The sequence below is a fragment of the Sinohyriopsis cumingii genome, unplaced genomic scaffold, assembly GCF_028554795.1.
Source record: "Sinohyriopsis cumingii isolate HCF-2022 unplaced genomic scaffold, ASM2855479v2 utg003754l, whole genome shotgun sequence".
NCBI lineage: Eukaryota > Metazoa > Mollusca > Bivalvia > Unionida > Unionidae > Sinohyriopsis > Sinohyriopsis cumingii.
Window position 1 is genome coordinate 62,055 of NW_028316584.1, and position 16,438 is coordinate 78,492.

The 16,438-nt window shown below is 34.1% G+C and overlaps 1 protein-coding gene across 2 annotated transcripts in view; it reads right to left on the reverse strand.

The window, feature by feature from the left end:
• Positions 1-2,541: 2,541 nt before the first annotated feature.
• LOC149769420 (uncharacterized) overlaps positions 2,542-16,438 on the reverse strand; it is a 43,624-nt gene continuing 29,727 nt past the window's right edge. Inside the window, exons 4-5 of one of the 2 annotated variants that reach the window (XR_016419156.1) lie at positions 7,503-7,594; positions 2,542-7,059 (exon numbers count right to left, since the gene is read on the reverse strand). Coding sequence is in view for 1 of the 2 variants with exons in the window: in XM_089949891.1 (XP_089806017.1) it covers positions 7,037-7,059 (23 nt within the window). In the remaining variant the exon portion in view is untranslated. The remainder of the gene's footprint in view (positions 7,060-7,502; positions 7,595-16,438) is intronic. The other variant, XM_089949891.1, reaches the window with a different exon arrangement.

Genomic DNA, 16,438 nt, shown 5'->3' on the forward strand with positions numbered 1-16,438 from the left:
GGTAAAAGTGGTTTTCATCAGTTTCTGTAACAGCGAAAATAAAAGTACTGCCGTATAGAAAATGAAATGACAAATTAATTTTCTGATTAGTCTTATTACATAAATGAAGAAAAAAGGGAAAATATTGTCTGATATAACGGCATGCTGAATGTAATTTAAATGGATGAGAGTGATGGGATTATGGGGCATGAAATTAAATCTTAACCGTAGGCCCCTAAAGTAAAATGAAGACAATGGTGTAATGCTTGTGAATTTCTAGAAATGTCCGATATTTCCATTGATGTGGGGCGAAATGTCCTGGGCCGAAACGTCCATAATCCATTATAAAGATTAGTATATATATATATATATATAATATACTAAGTGCTTCAAGTACTATTAAAACACCGGCCCAATTAGATGCACAAATCAATTTTCGGGAATATTTAAAATTTCTGTTAAAACCTTTATCAATTTTTATTGGGCAAAACAGACTCAGTTAAATACACAAATCAAGTCTATATATAGTTATTGTATAGTGCGTGTATGACAGGTAAATTGTAAGCACAACCAGTTACACAAAAGCCTGCCTACAGGTATGGTACAATTCAATTCGGTTTGAATGGCACTGTTTAAATATGAAATTCATTGTTGTTGTTGTTGTTGTTGTAGGGTTTAACGCCATTTTTCAGCACGCGATAGGCTATACATGGCGGCCAGTATTAATGGTGGAGGAAGAAATCAGGGAAATCCCCGGAAAGAACCACTGACCCTCGAGAAGCTACTGGCAAGCTTTCTCACATATCCACATTGGACGAATCCGAGACTCGAACCCACGCAGACAGAGGTGAGATGGCAGTGATCCGTAACGGTGAGCGCTTTAGACCACTCGGCCACTCGGGGCCCCGAAATTCATTGTTAAACCATTGAATCATTTGTAAATATGGTAAAACAGTATCTCTGGGTGGTGGGGGAAATAATTCTAAAACCGTGTCAAGAAATACGGTGTATAGAACAAGTGAAGACATCCTACGGCCATCTTTGTAATGCAAATGAATGGCATGCACTTGAAATGAAAGCGACACCTGGTGGATAAACTCGGTACAAAATGTTGTCGTCCTTCAGCACTTGATAAATTTTGTCCATCAAAATTGTCTTATTTTTATTTACATATAAATGAATATATTATAAATAAATAGTATAAATAAATGTATATCACTTAAGAGTATTAAAGTGAACTTTATATAAATTTTATAACAACAAATACTATTTATTTATATCTAACTTCATGTCAGCATGACAGCTCTGCATGACGAAATTGTCGTGTTTACATTTTGTTTTCTAAAGGATTATATCGAATAAGGGCCATTTTCTGCCCACGTTTTTATGGGGAAAAAAAATTCTTGTTAATATCACAACTCTGTGCCTTATTGTATTATTCGATGTATAAATCACCCTATTCTGCCTTAAATATGCACATAAATTTCTTTTTCATACCAAAATACGACCTTTGAACATGGTCTGGTATGGGAAATTTAAGAGAAAATGCTACATTTGAGCAACTTGAAACTAGAAATAAGATATAAGCGCAGGCTTGATCAGACAAGGTATTTATACTCATTGATTAATTTTTATTAAAATTTTTAGGTTCTCTTGATAACTCATGTGTTCACGTTTGCGCTAATCACTAAAAATTAAAAAATTCTTTAATTTTGCTGCCTATGTGCCAATGTTGTTGTTTTCCCTGTTGCACCGTACCTGCTGAAGTATCGCTATGCGTGAGCAATTAGACCTGCATTTCTAGAGTGCGCTATATTATTTCCTTCCTTATTATATCAGAAAAAATCCGGGAATAATAACGATTCAGATATTTCAAAAATAATGTTATCCATTCTTTATCTCTTTCTTCATTCTATCTAAATTGCATTGGGAACAAGATTTTTCGAAGAGGCGCTGAAGGGGCATTTGGAACTATATATAAACAAAGACTAAGTGGATTAATCATTAAAGAAATTGTATTTTTATGTTGCCAATTTTTGGCAAAAGGATGCTTTAAATAATAGGGTAAGTACATATATATTATTTATTTTATACTTTAATAACAAGGGTTTTTCTTCAGTATCATCACGATACCATTTGCTATGTTTAATTCACTAGTATTACAGCGCAATTCCGTACATGTCATTTAAATGAATCTGTCAATTTTCTGCTGGAAATAACGTTTACAACCTACGTACTTTTTCATTAAATATTGTTAACTGTGTCTTTCTTCATATAGTAACAATACCAATTCTTTAAAATTATATCATTAAATGTGCAAATAGCAACTAATAGTCTGCAGTGCTATAAAGCAGCTTGGAAAAAATATAATACGCATGATATACATATCCAACCACGAATGTATCAATAGCTCAAAAGATTCAGCAGATATTGCAGAAACCTATCGCTCCAAGTTCAAATCCCGCACGCTACAATTTTTTTTTCTTTTCTTTTTTAGAATTAATTTTGAAATAAAATTAGAAAACAGCTCAGCAAAACCAACAACAAATAATGCACAATTGAAAAATCAATTTAATTTTTATTTCAAGCATGGTAACATTTTTATCAATATGTTATTCATCTAAAATCGAACATTACAAGGGTGGCCAATCATGTCAGCTTCAGAAAAAAATGGTAGTGGAACCTATGTTGTGAAGCGGTTATTCTTCCATATTTAGATAGTATAACTTTCATACAAGTATATTTATATTCAATTTTTCCATACTGAATTTTTATCATATTTTCCGATACTCTCGTCCATAACAAGAATAGTCGTTTAAAGAATGACATAAATTTTGTTAACTTGCTTACTACACTAATGATGTTTTTAACAATTGCTAAAAAAAAATAACAATTGCTAAAATTATAAACTGTCCAAACAGTGGGAACAATGTCCACAGTCCCGATGGAAGCCAATTAATTATGATTTTGTAACTGAAAATAATATTTGCATTACTTCTATGCCAAAATACTTATTAGTTCAATATACTTATCTAATTACTGCATATTTTTTTTGTAATGACATTATGTCTTTATTTCATTAAAAGAGCACCTCAAAACTTTCTACACTTACTAATCAGGTATAATAAAACAAAAAACTAAAATGCCATAAAATTTACAGGTGACAATCTATTAGTCAAAGTATAACTTGCTTGAATAAAAGTAATATCACTAATACTACTACTAGTAATAATAAATAATAACAGCAGTAGTAAATTAATAACAAAATGTAGCCTTTTTTTGTATGGGAAATAAACAATGGGGGGTGTACTTACTAACAATGAAACATATATAGCATAAAATATATTCAGACCAAAGTGATTTAAAAGCACAAAATGTTGGCCTCTGTTATATGTCATAAATGATTACACAATAAAACTATTATATAAAACATGAATTATGACAATTAATGCATAATAAGCTGAGATGTTTATTTTTATATACTCTACATACAATCTGTTTCAGGCTACATCACTACAAGAAATGTGTGGGTGGAAGTTGCAGGCTTGAGTACCAATATACAGTGGAACCCCGCTATAACGCGCCCCGCCATAACGCGAATTCGGATATAACGCGGTCGTAGCATGGCTCCCGAAATTTCGTATATTCATTCACACATGGAGAAAAAAAATTTGGAGAAAAGTAAAAAAAAACAAAACAAGAAATTAACTTCATTTTGGGCATGAGATTAGTTGTGACTTTTAAAATAATATGATCGTGGCATGGTTCCTGAAATTTGAAATTCATTTACGTGTATTTTTATCGGACCGTGAAAATATTTGTTTAACGTACGAGAAATAGTGTGTAAAACGTTTATTATAATTTGGTGGAAGAATTCGCGTATGACTTTTAATAATAAACGATCGGAACTTAACAATTTATCCAGGTTCTTTAAGTGATTTTGGAGAAGTGATCCTGTATGAATTCTAAAATAATACGATATATATAACGTACGAGAAATAGTGTGTACAACGCTTGGCTTCTGAAATTTATCAATTTGAACAGGTTGTGGTGAAGCTCCGTATTCTACTCTAGAAGAGAAAACTGGTTTAATTAGGTTTTTGAATTGTTAAGCCGAAGTAAACATTATCGAAGTGTTACTTATTACGGATCCATGAGTAAAGCCAGTAAATCGTCTTTGTGATTGTCTTCCATGAAATCTGTATACAGTCGTTGCTCAAACAATAGCCGACATGGGCTTCTTATTTAACTGCAATCACAGCCAAGCAGCAGACAAAGCTGTGGTTGATACAAGAGTCGCACAATTTAATAAACATCAAAGGACGAAAGCCGCCAACATGTATGCTGTGCTTGGCGGTGTGATCAAACAACAAACAGTTGAAAGTAAATAATATCCACTTTATTATCTGTGAATTAAAAGGGTATGAAATTGTACATCCGTTCAGCTTAATTTTGCTTTATATAAAAAGTGATTCGTAACCATTGCAGGCCTTCATTACTTAGTTATCGAGCTTTATCTGTGTACGTTGTTTGCTTATATAAAAAATATTTTACTGTTATGGAAAAGCAAGTTCAAAAACGCAAGTCATTTTCTGCTAAAGAGAAACTGTATGCCCTAGATCAACTAAAGAAGGGCAAACAACAAACTCAGCTTGCCAGAGATCTAGGAATCAGCGAGTCCACTTTGCGAGGGTGGAAAACAGATGAAGGAAAGCTCCGTAGTCTACCCAACATTCTTGAAGAGGAAACTGGTTTACAGCGTAAAAGGGTTAAGTTAGCTAATGACAATGTCCTAGATTCAGCTTTGTACCAATGGTTTGTACAAGCTCGCTCAGAAGGTGTTCCAATTTCTGGCCCAATTCTGAAAGCCCAAGCAGAGAAATTTGATCGCCGTATCAATGGAGATGATTCCAAATTTAAGGCGAGTAAGTTCGCGGCAAAGAAGCAAACGTCATTGGATATATTTTTCAAGAAATGATGAAATTTAAATTTGGAACCACACTGACTTTGCACTTTGCGCAACGATTAATTTAGCAGTTTTCACGTTTCTTTTGATGTTCACAAAATCTGAAATAAAAGTTATTTGCACGCTGAAATCATGCGTTGATTGTTAATTATTCTTGCAGTTGTCGCATATGATAAAATTTTAGCGGTATGAAATTTGTACAGACACCGTATGTAGACCCGGGAATAGCTGCATGCAATGACCGTATGATATCAGACGGCAAGTAAATGGTTTCAATATTTTGTTCATCCTATATTTTACACGACGAATTCAGACTATTACAAAATTATTGAATATTTTAAATCTGTACGATTTTCAATTAAATTACATCCATTATGGATGAACTGCATGCCACAACGGCACGGTAGCATACGGTGTTGATACACTTTTCATGATATAGCGATAGTCTGGTATTATCGGTCAATCTGTCAATCTGTATTATCGTTCAAACAAATAAAAATTAGTAAATGTTTTTAATGCACAGTAATAACCTATAAATATATTAGCCATATATTAGCCATCGATTATTTTGAATATATCTTAATTAATGCATTCCAGTTAATATTCATCTGATGATAAGCCGACTTTTGATCATTGTACATGTATACACGTATATGTTCTCGGAAAAAAAGTTAAATATTGTGAAACCCCGCATTAACGCGACCCCGCTTTTAACGCGATCCGATTTTATGGACCCCGATCATCGCGTTATAATAAATATGATTGCCTAAGTGAATAGTTGCAAAATAATGAAAAGTAACCATAAATGAGTGTTATATAAGACTTTATGCCATATGTGACGGTTTATTAAATGGTCTAAAATCAAAATGTTCAATTAATTTCTAAAAAAATCTGAAATGCCTAAAGCATATCAATGTTCCTGGTGCTACAAAAGGGTAAAACCATCAGCTGGAACAAAAGTACTTACAGGCATTGTAGAAAAGCATACAGAGGAATTATTGCAAAGGCCAGTAACACAAGATGATGTTGTTTGCCTAGTTGCTGATGTAAATATTACAGAAATCTGTCAGTCACCATGATCCAGATTTTCAGCTACCAACTACTTCAAGTGCTGCCTTAAAAAGCGCACAAACAATTCAACTACAAATTCCATCAACACCAAGAACACACAGACGTTGTGTTGTATGTAAAATACCACATGGGCATCGATATCAGCTTGTTATGTTAATGTCCCAATCTGTGCCATTACCCTGTCTTTTGTAGAGTGTAGTATATTTATAAATTCATATAGTAGATGTTGCAAATTTCATTTGGAAAACTCATACTTTAGTAATGAAGCCTTACAATCTATCAGTGCAACAAAAGAGTCTGAAGACTTTTCAAGAACAGACATTACCTCACCATTACAAAATGTGCGTGAGTTTATTAAAACAAAGTCATATTTTAACTTTGATGTTCCTTCTTCCCTGTCTGATGATGACTAATTCCATCTTACTGGCTTGAAAAGAGATCAATTCCTGGAAGTGTCTTCTTTCTTGAATACACCGCGTAATACACATGGTAGATGCACGAGTAAAACAGTGGAAGTTTTTTAACAAAGTAGTGCCAAATACACTTGTTCCTCATATAGGTGATTTCCTTAGAATTATCTATGCATTAATGAATAAATTTTGACCACCCCTGGCCAACATGAATCCATCAACTGCTGAGACCGCAAGAAGGATGGTTGAAAAAGCAAAGGAACCGAACAGTGTTCAAATCCTGGTTCAAGAGAACAACTTGCTGAATAAGCGCAATATCTACTGATGAACTGACTGATTTCCCCTGGCTCTCATCACTATGGGCATTTATCAAGTCAAACAGGCTCCAAGCAATACAAATGAACATCTCACAGATGAGGGGCTTTATGATGTTATGGTATGCATGGATTTACCAGGCCTGTTACATGCAAAAATCCAGTCTCGCCACTCCATAAAAAAAACAAATTCATTGCGGATCCAATACAAGCCTAACGATTACACAGATTTCATCAAAGGATGGTACTGACCCTGCAAGGTTGGTGCTCGGGTTGTAGGGTGTTGTGCACACATGTCAAGTGTCATATGGTTTCTGGGCTGCAAAAGATGGGAAAATGATGAGTTGACAAAGAGAAAATCACTAACTTGTCATCTTAAGGATGCATCATTTATTCCAGAATGTGAAAATAACAATGGTAAATTAATTGAGGAGTGATTGCTACACCGCGACCAATATCCTCATCAATAATAATCTGGTACCGTTTATATATATATATATATGTGTGTGTGTGTGTGTGTGTGTGTGTGTGTGTCTGTGTGTCTATGTGTGTAAAAATATATTTTTATAATCTGAATTGTCATCCATATCAAGATGTGTATATTATTATGGCATGTCATTTGGGTGATAATGAGAAAGCGAGAATTATAATACATTCCACATTTAAATGAATATAAGATATATTTTTAAGACATGCTCTTCAATTATTTTTACTTTTTATGTTCTTGTTTTACTGACTAGTTTGTTTTTCAATACTTTTTACCTTTGATGACTGTGCAGTCATGGCACTGGTTCGGTCTATAGAAAATGGCAAAGGTGTAGCCGACTACATCCAAGTTTCTTGTGATGTGTTGCCTGTATAATAGGCAATGGAAATAGTGTTACTGTATAATTTGTGGCCATCTCCCTTGGTGTCTCTATGAAGGGTCAAAGGTTAAATGGCAAGTACAGAAACAGTTACTCATCTCACCCTTATGATAGCAGGTGTATATCATTCTTATTATGTAATGTTGTGGTTGGATTGATGTGGATGTTACAAGCATCAGGATTTGCGAATAATTGTGTTTAACTATTAACGTTAGGTACAAATTATTTATTCAGTGCATTTCATTTGAAATCTACTATTGTGCTTCACTGACATATTAATAAAGTGTGTTCTCGCCATTATCGATGTCACAGCTAAAACATAACAATTTTTGGGGTGGGGTGGGGGTGGCCCATTTACCCATTACCATTCATGCTTTACAAAAGTATGCAAAAATTATAAAAGTGTTAGTGTAAGGGATATTACATATTGTTTGGCATTCACATTAAAATGCGAACATATTGGTCCCTGTTAATGCCTAAATATATTAATAGCATTCAATAATATTAAACAATAATTTAAATAAATCAATAACATGAAACATCATTCCATAATGTTAATCAATATTTCATGTTGGAACATTTTTTATTATTTTATGGTTAAGTACCTTTTTTGTCAATGTAATTTAGGTGTAGTATATAGTGGACGTATACGTTATATATATATATATATATATATATATATATATATATATATATATATATATATATATATATATAACCCGGAAATGCAACTAAGGGAGATCAGCAGAAAATAAATTTCATCCTTAAGTAGACCATGGTTTTAGGGCGACCAAAACCTGGTCTCCTTAAGTTTTGAAATGTTCTTATGCAAACAGGTATGGAATAATTTCATTCTGTTATGCTTTTACTTCATCTATAGTGATGTAATTTTAATATTAAAGTGGTTGTCTAATTATTATTCAAAGTTTACCTATCTTCTATTCGAGCTAAATTTTGGCAATATATATGACAGAGTGCCGATAAAGCAGCCTTACGAGCCCTAAAAAAAACCCCCACTTTTTAGAGCAAAACTTCGCTATATAACTGCAAAACAAATTTGGAAATACTTATTAGTTGCAATTTCTTAATAAAATATGAAAAGCAAACAATGACAGCTGGTGTATTAAAAAATTTAAAAGTTTGCATGCCACAAACATCCTAAATTGAACATCAGCCACCTTGTTTAGTACAAACTACCGTTGTGGGTGGTCCCCATCGTGCATGCACAGATAAGCTAAAAGTTATGGCGGTTAGAAGAACGTTATGGCAGTGCAGTGACATGAAGATGCATTGGGCCTATCGGATATGGTAAGCGGATTTAATGTTGCAATGAATTATCGTACTTTTGTAAAGTCGTATATATATCGATATTGGTTACTCAACATGGCTGTCTATCTATGGTATAAACATGGTCGGTAAAAAAAAATGGCTGAAAGGTGCTCAGTAGTAGACCTACAGGAGCTCGTATCGTTGCTTACAATTGACCTGTCATACATTTACTATATAATAACTACACAGTACATGTATGACAGGTCAATTGTAAGCAACGATACGATCCCCTGTGGGTAGACCACGATCACTAGTTCCGTGATTTAACCGAAACTCTACTGGATGTGATTGTTTAAGTATGTGCTCAAAATAATGGCAGAACTTAATAATCAGCAAATATCCAGGGTTAGACTGCGGGATGAATTGCATACCCAAATTTAATATTATGAGTGACTGCATTTGCGGCAGTTTTCTTTTCTTCTTCAGTAAGCAGCAAAGCCATTAATGACAACGAAAATAGGACGCGTCTTTTCACTCCAGTACACTACAGTATACTCCAGTCTCCAATAATTTAAAAAAATATAAATTGGCGTACGCTACTGTCAGTCATTTCTGCACACCTAAGGTTTTCGTTTCCAGTACTGAAGCAAAACGCATACCGAATTTGAGCGATTGACAAAAATAAAATACAGCAATGCTCACCATTTGAAAAGATGCAGTTGTCACCAGAATATTCTGTTAAAAATAATATTAATTTTGGACACAGGGGATACCACCACCCTGTTTTCCTGACTCGCGATATGTCGGCCTATTCTGCGCATAACTTTGAAATGATGTAATGTTTATCCATCTTGCTACAGAAATGAAATATATTACTTTGGACTGTTTCTGTCAGCAGTTCAGTCGAGTAATTAGGCCAGGTTTATAGCTAGTTTTACAAAATTCAATGTTGTTGTTGTTGTAGGGTTTTAACGCCATTTTTCAGCACAAGATAGGCTATACATGGCGGCCAGTATAGTTGGTGGAGGAAGAACCCAGGAAAACCCAGGGAAGAACCACTGACCCACGAGAAACTACAGGCAGGCTTTCTCACATACCAATGTTAGCTGAGCCTGAGACTCGAACTCACGCAGAGCTGAGATGACAGTGATCCATAACGATGAGCACTTTAGACCACTCTGCCACTCGGGGCCCCACAGAATTCAACGTAAAAATGCCAATAAATGGCAAGAGATATTAAGGGAACTAAACCAATCTTGAAAAAAAGTTAGTAAAGTTGAACATTTTATGAAAAATAAGCGATTACGTGGAAGAGAAACAACAATGAATAGGATGTAATGTGTTTACAATGTCTTGTTGATGGGGAAAAACTACTACAGAATTTAGAAAGAGACTATATGCTGGGGAATTTGTTGAGAATTTATGTTCTAGCAGCAAGCAGACACCCAACGTGTAGGAGACGATTTTGTATGTGTGGGACAACTTCTTGCAAAAATGGAAACTTGGATTAAAATACAGTTTTGTTTTAAGGTACACATTTCCATCTTTTATATAATGTATTAATTTGTATGATTCTAAAAGATGCATAGTAAATCAAATTTTCTGGGTTACAGGTTCCAGAAGGTCACAGAGTGGGTCTTCATTTTTATGTGCATTTCAAGTATAAATGATGGATATTTTTGTACACTTTATGAATATCACTTTTCTTAATGTATAATTTTTCTTTCTGGATACAAAATGGATTTTTGACTCAAAATAGCACGTTACAGAATGTTTACAGAAATGACGTATCGTTGCGCAGAATAGACCGACATGACAGTATCTGTTAACTTTTCAAAAGCCAGGAAGGAGACTAAATAAAAAAAATATGGGGATTGGGACTTAAAATAGGGGGTTTTGCGTCATTTTTAAGTCTCGTTTTCACTAAATATTGACTGATCGTCTGGGAATAATGTGCTTGAAATTCTCAAAAGTTTGGCCATTCTCCCTGTGATATGCCTTATTTTCCCCCATAACATACCCTCTTTTCATACTCTGGCAGCTGTGGCCAAACTGCACACAACCTAATGTTAGTCTTAAGTAAACAAGTGTGATGGTGGATGGAAATTGAATGTGTAATTTACTTGAAGTAGTTCTTTAATATACGATGTAGCTAATCTAGGACTTATTTACACTGAAATTCAAAGATTACCCTGCCCCCTTCTTTTCTACCTGAAGTGTTTATTTTAAGCTCTGTTTATGTCGGACCATTTTTACTGATCAGCACACGTTAGCTCTCTGCGCATGTCAGATAGTCCATTTGCAGCGTGTGTATACATTTAATTTTATATATGTGTTTTGACCGATCCAGCGTTGGGTCAGGTGGAATTGCTGTTTGTGGTTGTTGAAGCTTAGTACAGTCACCATTGTTTGGTACTAGAGCAGAAGAGTTTCTTTATCAAGACGATATAATCATATGGTTTGTTTTGGCGTACAAGATGGTAAGAAATTCAGCTTGGCCCCATTAATTACATCATTTATCAGATTATTTTATACTTTCCTAATTTTAGTCTCCATCCACCTAATACATATCATTCATTTGTAACTGCTTATTTAACTAATTGTTTACTATAAATAAACCTTATTATTTTCATTTGAATTTTATGTTTGCTTCGTGATTTCAGTAAGTAATAATTTCACTTCAATTAAATGAGCTATCTTTTTTTTCTTCTCTGTCGTTCTACTTTTAGAACTTTCTGTCTTACTTTCTCTCTCACCAATAACTAAATTATATCACTGAATGAAAGATCCGAAGACCCTTTTAATAGAAACAAAGACAATTTTATTAACACCTGTTGACCATGAGTATAGTTGGCATTGGCCATTGGGTGCTGAAAACAAAAAATGAGTAAAGGCAAGATTGGGGCTGAACAGTCACAGCCAGCAGTACCAATTTCAAGCTTCTTCAGTAAAACTATGCTATTCAAACTCTGAGAATAGTAATCACATGAGTCTGACATTTTATCAATAAAATACGACAAAATCTGTGACAACACAAAGTCAGCTTAACTGTACTATTATGTTTATAGGGCAGATAAGGGGAGTTTGTATTGTTGCCAATTTCATCATATTTTATTGATAAATGTCATTCATCTGTTGCGATAATGTCAAAAAGACAGTTAAGAACTGTCAGCTAACATCGAAGTACATATGTAAAAGTGATGTTAGGAAAGCCAAAATTATATGGACTGTGAAACATGATATTGCAGATAAAAGAGGACATTCTGCAAGAAAATTGTGGCTAGTAATTTCTTTGTTGTTCATAATGGCTCTGACACAGTTCAACATTTTAACTAGTTCAGGGCTGAGAGAATTTGTTTTTAAACCACTAGTCCAGGACAAGTGGTTTCAGAAAATTCACTAGTCCCACCTTTCTCTTCACTAGTCCCACCCTACTTGTCACTAGTCCCACCTTATTTTTCACTGGTCCCAAAATGGTAATAACTTGCCGAGATTTGATGAGACGTATGTGCTTAATCCATAGAAAAAACAAACAAAACGATATACAACATAATTATTTCTTAAAAGAATTTAATTTTTCAGAAACATTGGTTGTTATACATTTGGCTTCTTCAGGTTCATGTATATCTGTTTTAGCTGATGGATTTGAAAATATGTTCATGTATATGTCTGCCACCTGCACCAGCATTAAGCCAGCAGTTGATAGTTGTGTCTGAGTTAAAGTCCTCAAGCTCTGGTCCATTTGCAGAAATGTTTATTAGCATTTGTAAACTCTTTTGGTTTAAGAAATTTCTTAAAGAAGTCTTGATTAAGTTCATTGAACTAAATCCTCATTCACACTCAGAAGTAGCTACCGCACACTCAGTATCCGTCTTACGTTTTATCCCTCCATTTTCAAACAAATTTACCTTCGCCGAATCGCCGTTATTACCTTACTTGCGAAAAAAATTTAGCAAACTCATTTCATCCACGGACTAACTATCAGCTTGCTTGACAACTACTTCTAAAGTGATCATAACATCAATTTTCTCTTTTAAATACGAACTGAAACAGCTCATTAATTAGCGTAACTGTTTCGCTTCAAACACAATATCGCACGTGGAAGTTAATCATCTGTATAATCAATTATAAATTAAAGAATCATTACTGTCATTTAATCAGTTCATAAAGGAAACCAACACTGGTGTCGGTAAAGTACATTTCATTAATTTAATTACAGTGACTAGCTGGATTAAAATCATAGTGAGCCGCTCATTATGATCTAGACTGAGTAAACTCATTGCAACAAAACCGCTTACAACACTGCTAATTAATCATACTGGCTTTCTTTTGTTTGACGTGTTTTGATTTGCCGATAATTTGATCACTTAGCCCAATATGCAGTCAAGCGGTAAAAGGATGTAAATGTATACACGAAGAGGGGTAGAATCAAGTATTCAGTATGCCCAGAGAGCACGATTGGCCAAATAAAGGCAGGTATAGTGATTAAAGCATGAAAAAAGGACTAGCCTGACTTTTTTAAAAAGCACTTGTCTCGGACTAGCGACTTGGAAAATTTTACTTGCTCGACTTCAAAAGTGACTAGTTTGGACGTCGGGCTATGGGATTTGCTCAGCCCTGTAGTTGTATATGTACTTTGCTAAAATGATATTAGCTGTGAAAAGCATTATTAATGATTCACTGAGTGATTATTCCTTTTTTATTTATTAATTCAGCAAGTAAATAAATAAGATTATATTGCTAACGAGTGTGATAATGGTAGTGGAAGTAATTTCTTCAGTCTTTATAGTTTTGGTTCCTGGAGGAATTGTGTTTATTTACGGTACAGTGTTTGTGTATGACAGCCTCTCTGGTGGAAATAGGGTGTGCGAGACACTTAAACAGCAGACTATGCTTATGGCTTGGGACCACCGTTCCTTGTTTATAAAAGATGAGATTCAGAAGAATCCAAAAGCTAGCAATTATAGCCCAGTATATAATGACCTCAATATTGATGAAGTTGTTTTGGAAACAATTTTAAACAAAACTTAGACTGGAAAATAGAATAATATTTTCCACAAAGATCGAAAACAAATGAAACAACTTCCCACACAATTTAATAAAAGCAAAATTACTAAAAATCTGCCTGCGGCGGTTCGAGTCTAAGATTCAGCCAATGGGGGCATGTGAGAAAGCTTGCCAGTAGCTTCTCGTGGGTCGGTGGTTCTTTCCGGGGTTTTCCGGGTTCTTCCTCCACCATTAATACTGGCCGCCATGTATAGCCTATTGTGCTGAAAAATGGCGTTAAACCCCACAACAACAACAACTAAAAATCTGCATGAATATGCACTTACAATACTATAAGCACAGACTGACAGCTACAAATTCAGCTTTTAACCAAGATAGCCAAAGACATGATTTCATTACCAGAAATATTTTTTTACAACTACTGATTAATCAGAAAACGAACTGAACGCTTTTCAAATTTCTAATATGGATATATTTTACTAAATTTTGTTCTTGTAAATGTAGTCTGTTTCCTATGACCCTTGTCACCCCATTTTTGATATTATGATAATTATGGGGTGTAGAGTCCATTCCCTATTGAAAAGTTGGAATTCACCGACACCATCTGGTGTTAGCATGGGGTAGCTGCTTACTAGCCATCCCAGCAAACTTTAGCAGCCTTTCATTAAGATCTACCTGCATGAAATTGATAAGAATAAGATTTTTCTAAAAAAATACTTGTCATGTCTTTAATCTGCTGACAGACGACACGAAAGTACATTGTTGCTGAAATTTGACCTGGATCTTGCCATTTGCATCCCGAGTCACATGACTGTACAACTCTTGCAACCAACATGTCAATGACATCAGAGGTCATATAGTCACATGATATTGACAATAAACAAATTTCCAAAGTTGTTGTACATAGAAGTTGGACATATTATAAAGAAGTCACTTAATGTATGTAATTAAATAAATATAATGTTCGCTTAATTCTGAACATATTTATTTTGAGAACAATAACCAGAAACCTGTAGGTATCGCAGCGCGGGGGAGGGGAGGGGGGAACCATTTTCAAGAAGTACCGAGCACGTATCAGCGTTGTTTTAGTTCGTGTCACGTGACTACCACATTGACTTGCTCTCCACGTAGTGAATCTGATTTTCTTTAAATTGCTGCAACATTTACAGATTTTCGGTCGTTTTCACAATAAATATTGTTACGTATATCTGATTTAATATGTATATATTTCATTTTAATTGTTTGTTTGTCAGTTTTAAATTTTTATTTTCTTACATGCTATTGTAATGTAAATTTATTCACTAGAGATGATGCTTTTTCAGAAAATTGTTTGACCTTGACTGTTAGTTTATAAACAACAGGTGTTGATCTAAATTCTGACCTGGATTCAAAATTAGTAAACAAAGTTCTATTTTATTTTAAAATGAATGGTTGTTGTCAAGGTCATGATGGGACTACGTGAGTTAAGAAGTAAACACTTTTTTGTAAAATTTGTGTTCTGAGAATAAAATCATTGGACTAATCAAGGCCATATTCTGTGTATGTGATATAAACGTGATCATGTGACCCCCCTCTGATTTCACAACTTGGGGGAATTTCGAAACAGTGTCTTATGATACAATATAATCTTTGTTTTGAGAGAGATTTCTCAGTTTTGGGCTTTTCATACTGATGTCAAGTTAATTTGTTGTAGCCAGATTTGAGCTATAATAATTCTTCAGATCAGTTGGATTTCAAAAGGATTAATTCTTTATTCTCTGGAAATATTTTGAGGAGTGCTCACACAGAAATTTTGGAAAGACGTTGCTCACAAACTTAATTTGGATTTCCAACATCGGAGTGCCATTATTTGTATTTCTACATGGAACTATAGATAAGTACAGTACTGACTACAGCATACGTCATCATCATCCATCTTGGAGTTTACATCAGGATTCGAATTTGAAATTATTAGAACATTTATTACTAGGACTTTTGTTATTTAATTTGTGGATTATTCTTAGATTATTTTTGGATTTGATTCTTGAAACCGTAAGTTCTTCTCCTTTTTTCATTTTTACAAAACTTTCCAGGAAAATAAATTGTTAAATTTTAAAAAGCTTGTTGTTTTCACTCTATCTGTGTTACTGTTTATTTGAGCCTAAACACGTAACATAGAAATTGGGCGCTCGTCCTTGTGGATATTTGAATTTTGGCTAAAACATTTCAGAAAACTTTTTTGAAATTTGAATTCCCCTAGTTTTTGAAACCTTTAATGAGATCGACAAGCTTTTTCTAAAATGGCATCAAAAGTGGAAATCTTTCTTCCAAATCCTACCCAGGAAGAATTAGATTTTTTCAAAAAAGATGATTTGATTCAACTTGCCAGAAAATACGATCTTTCTGAAGTAAAGGCTTTCTTAACGAAACAGGAAATAAATATTTTGGTTCAGTATTCGGTAAAAAAAAAAAAAGAATGGTTTGGATAAAAGTGCTTTGGTTTCAGTCAGTATGTTTGTATCAGAATCTGACACAGAAATGAAGGAATTAGAATTAAAATACAAGATGGAATAGGAG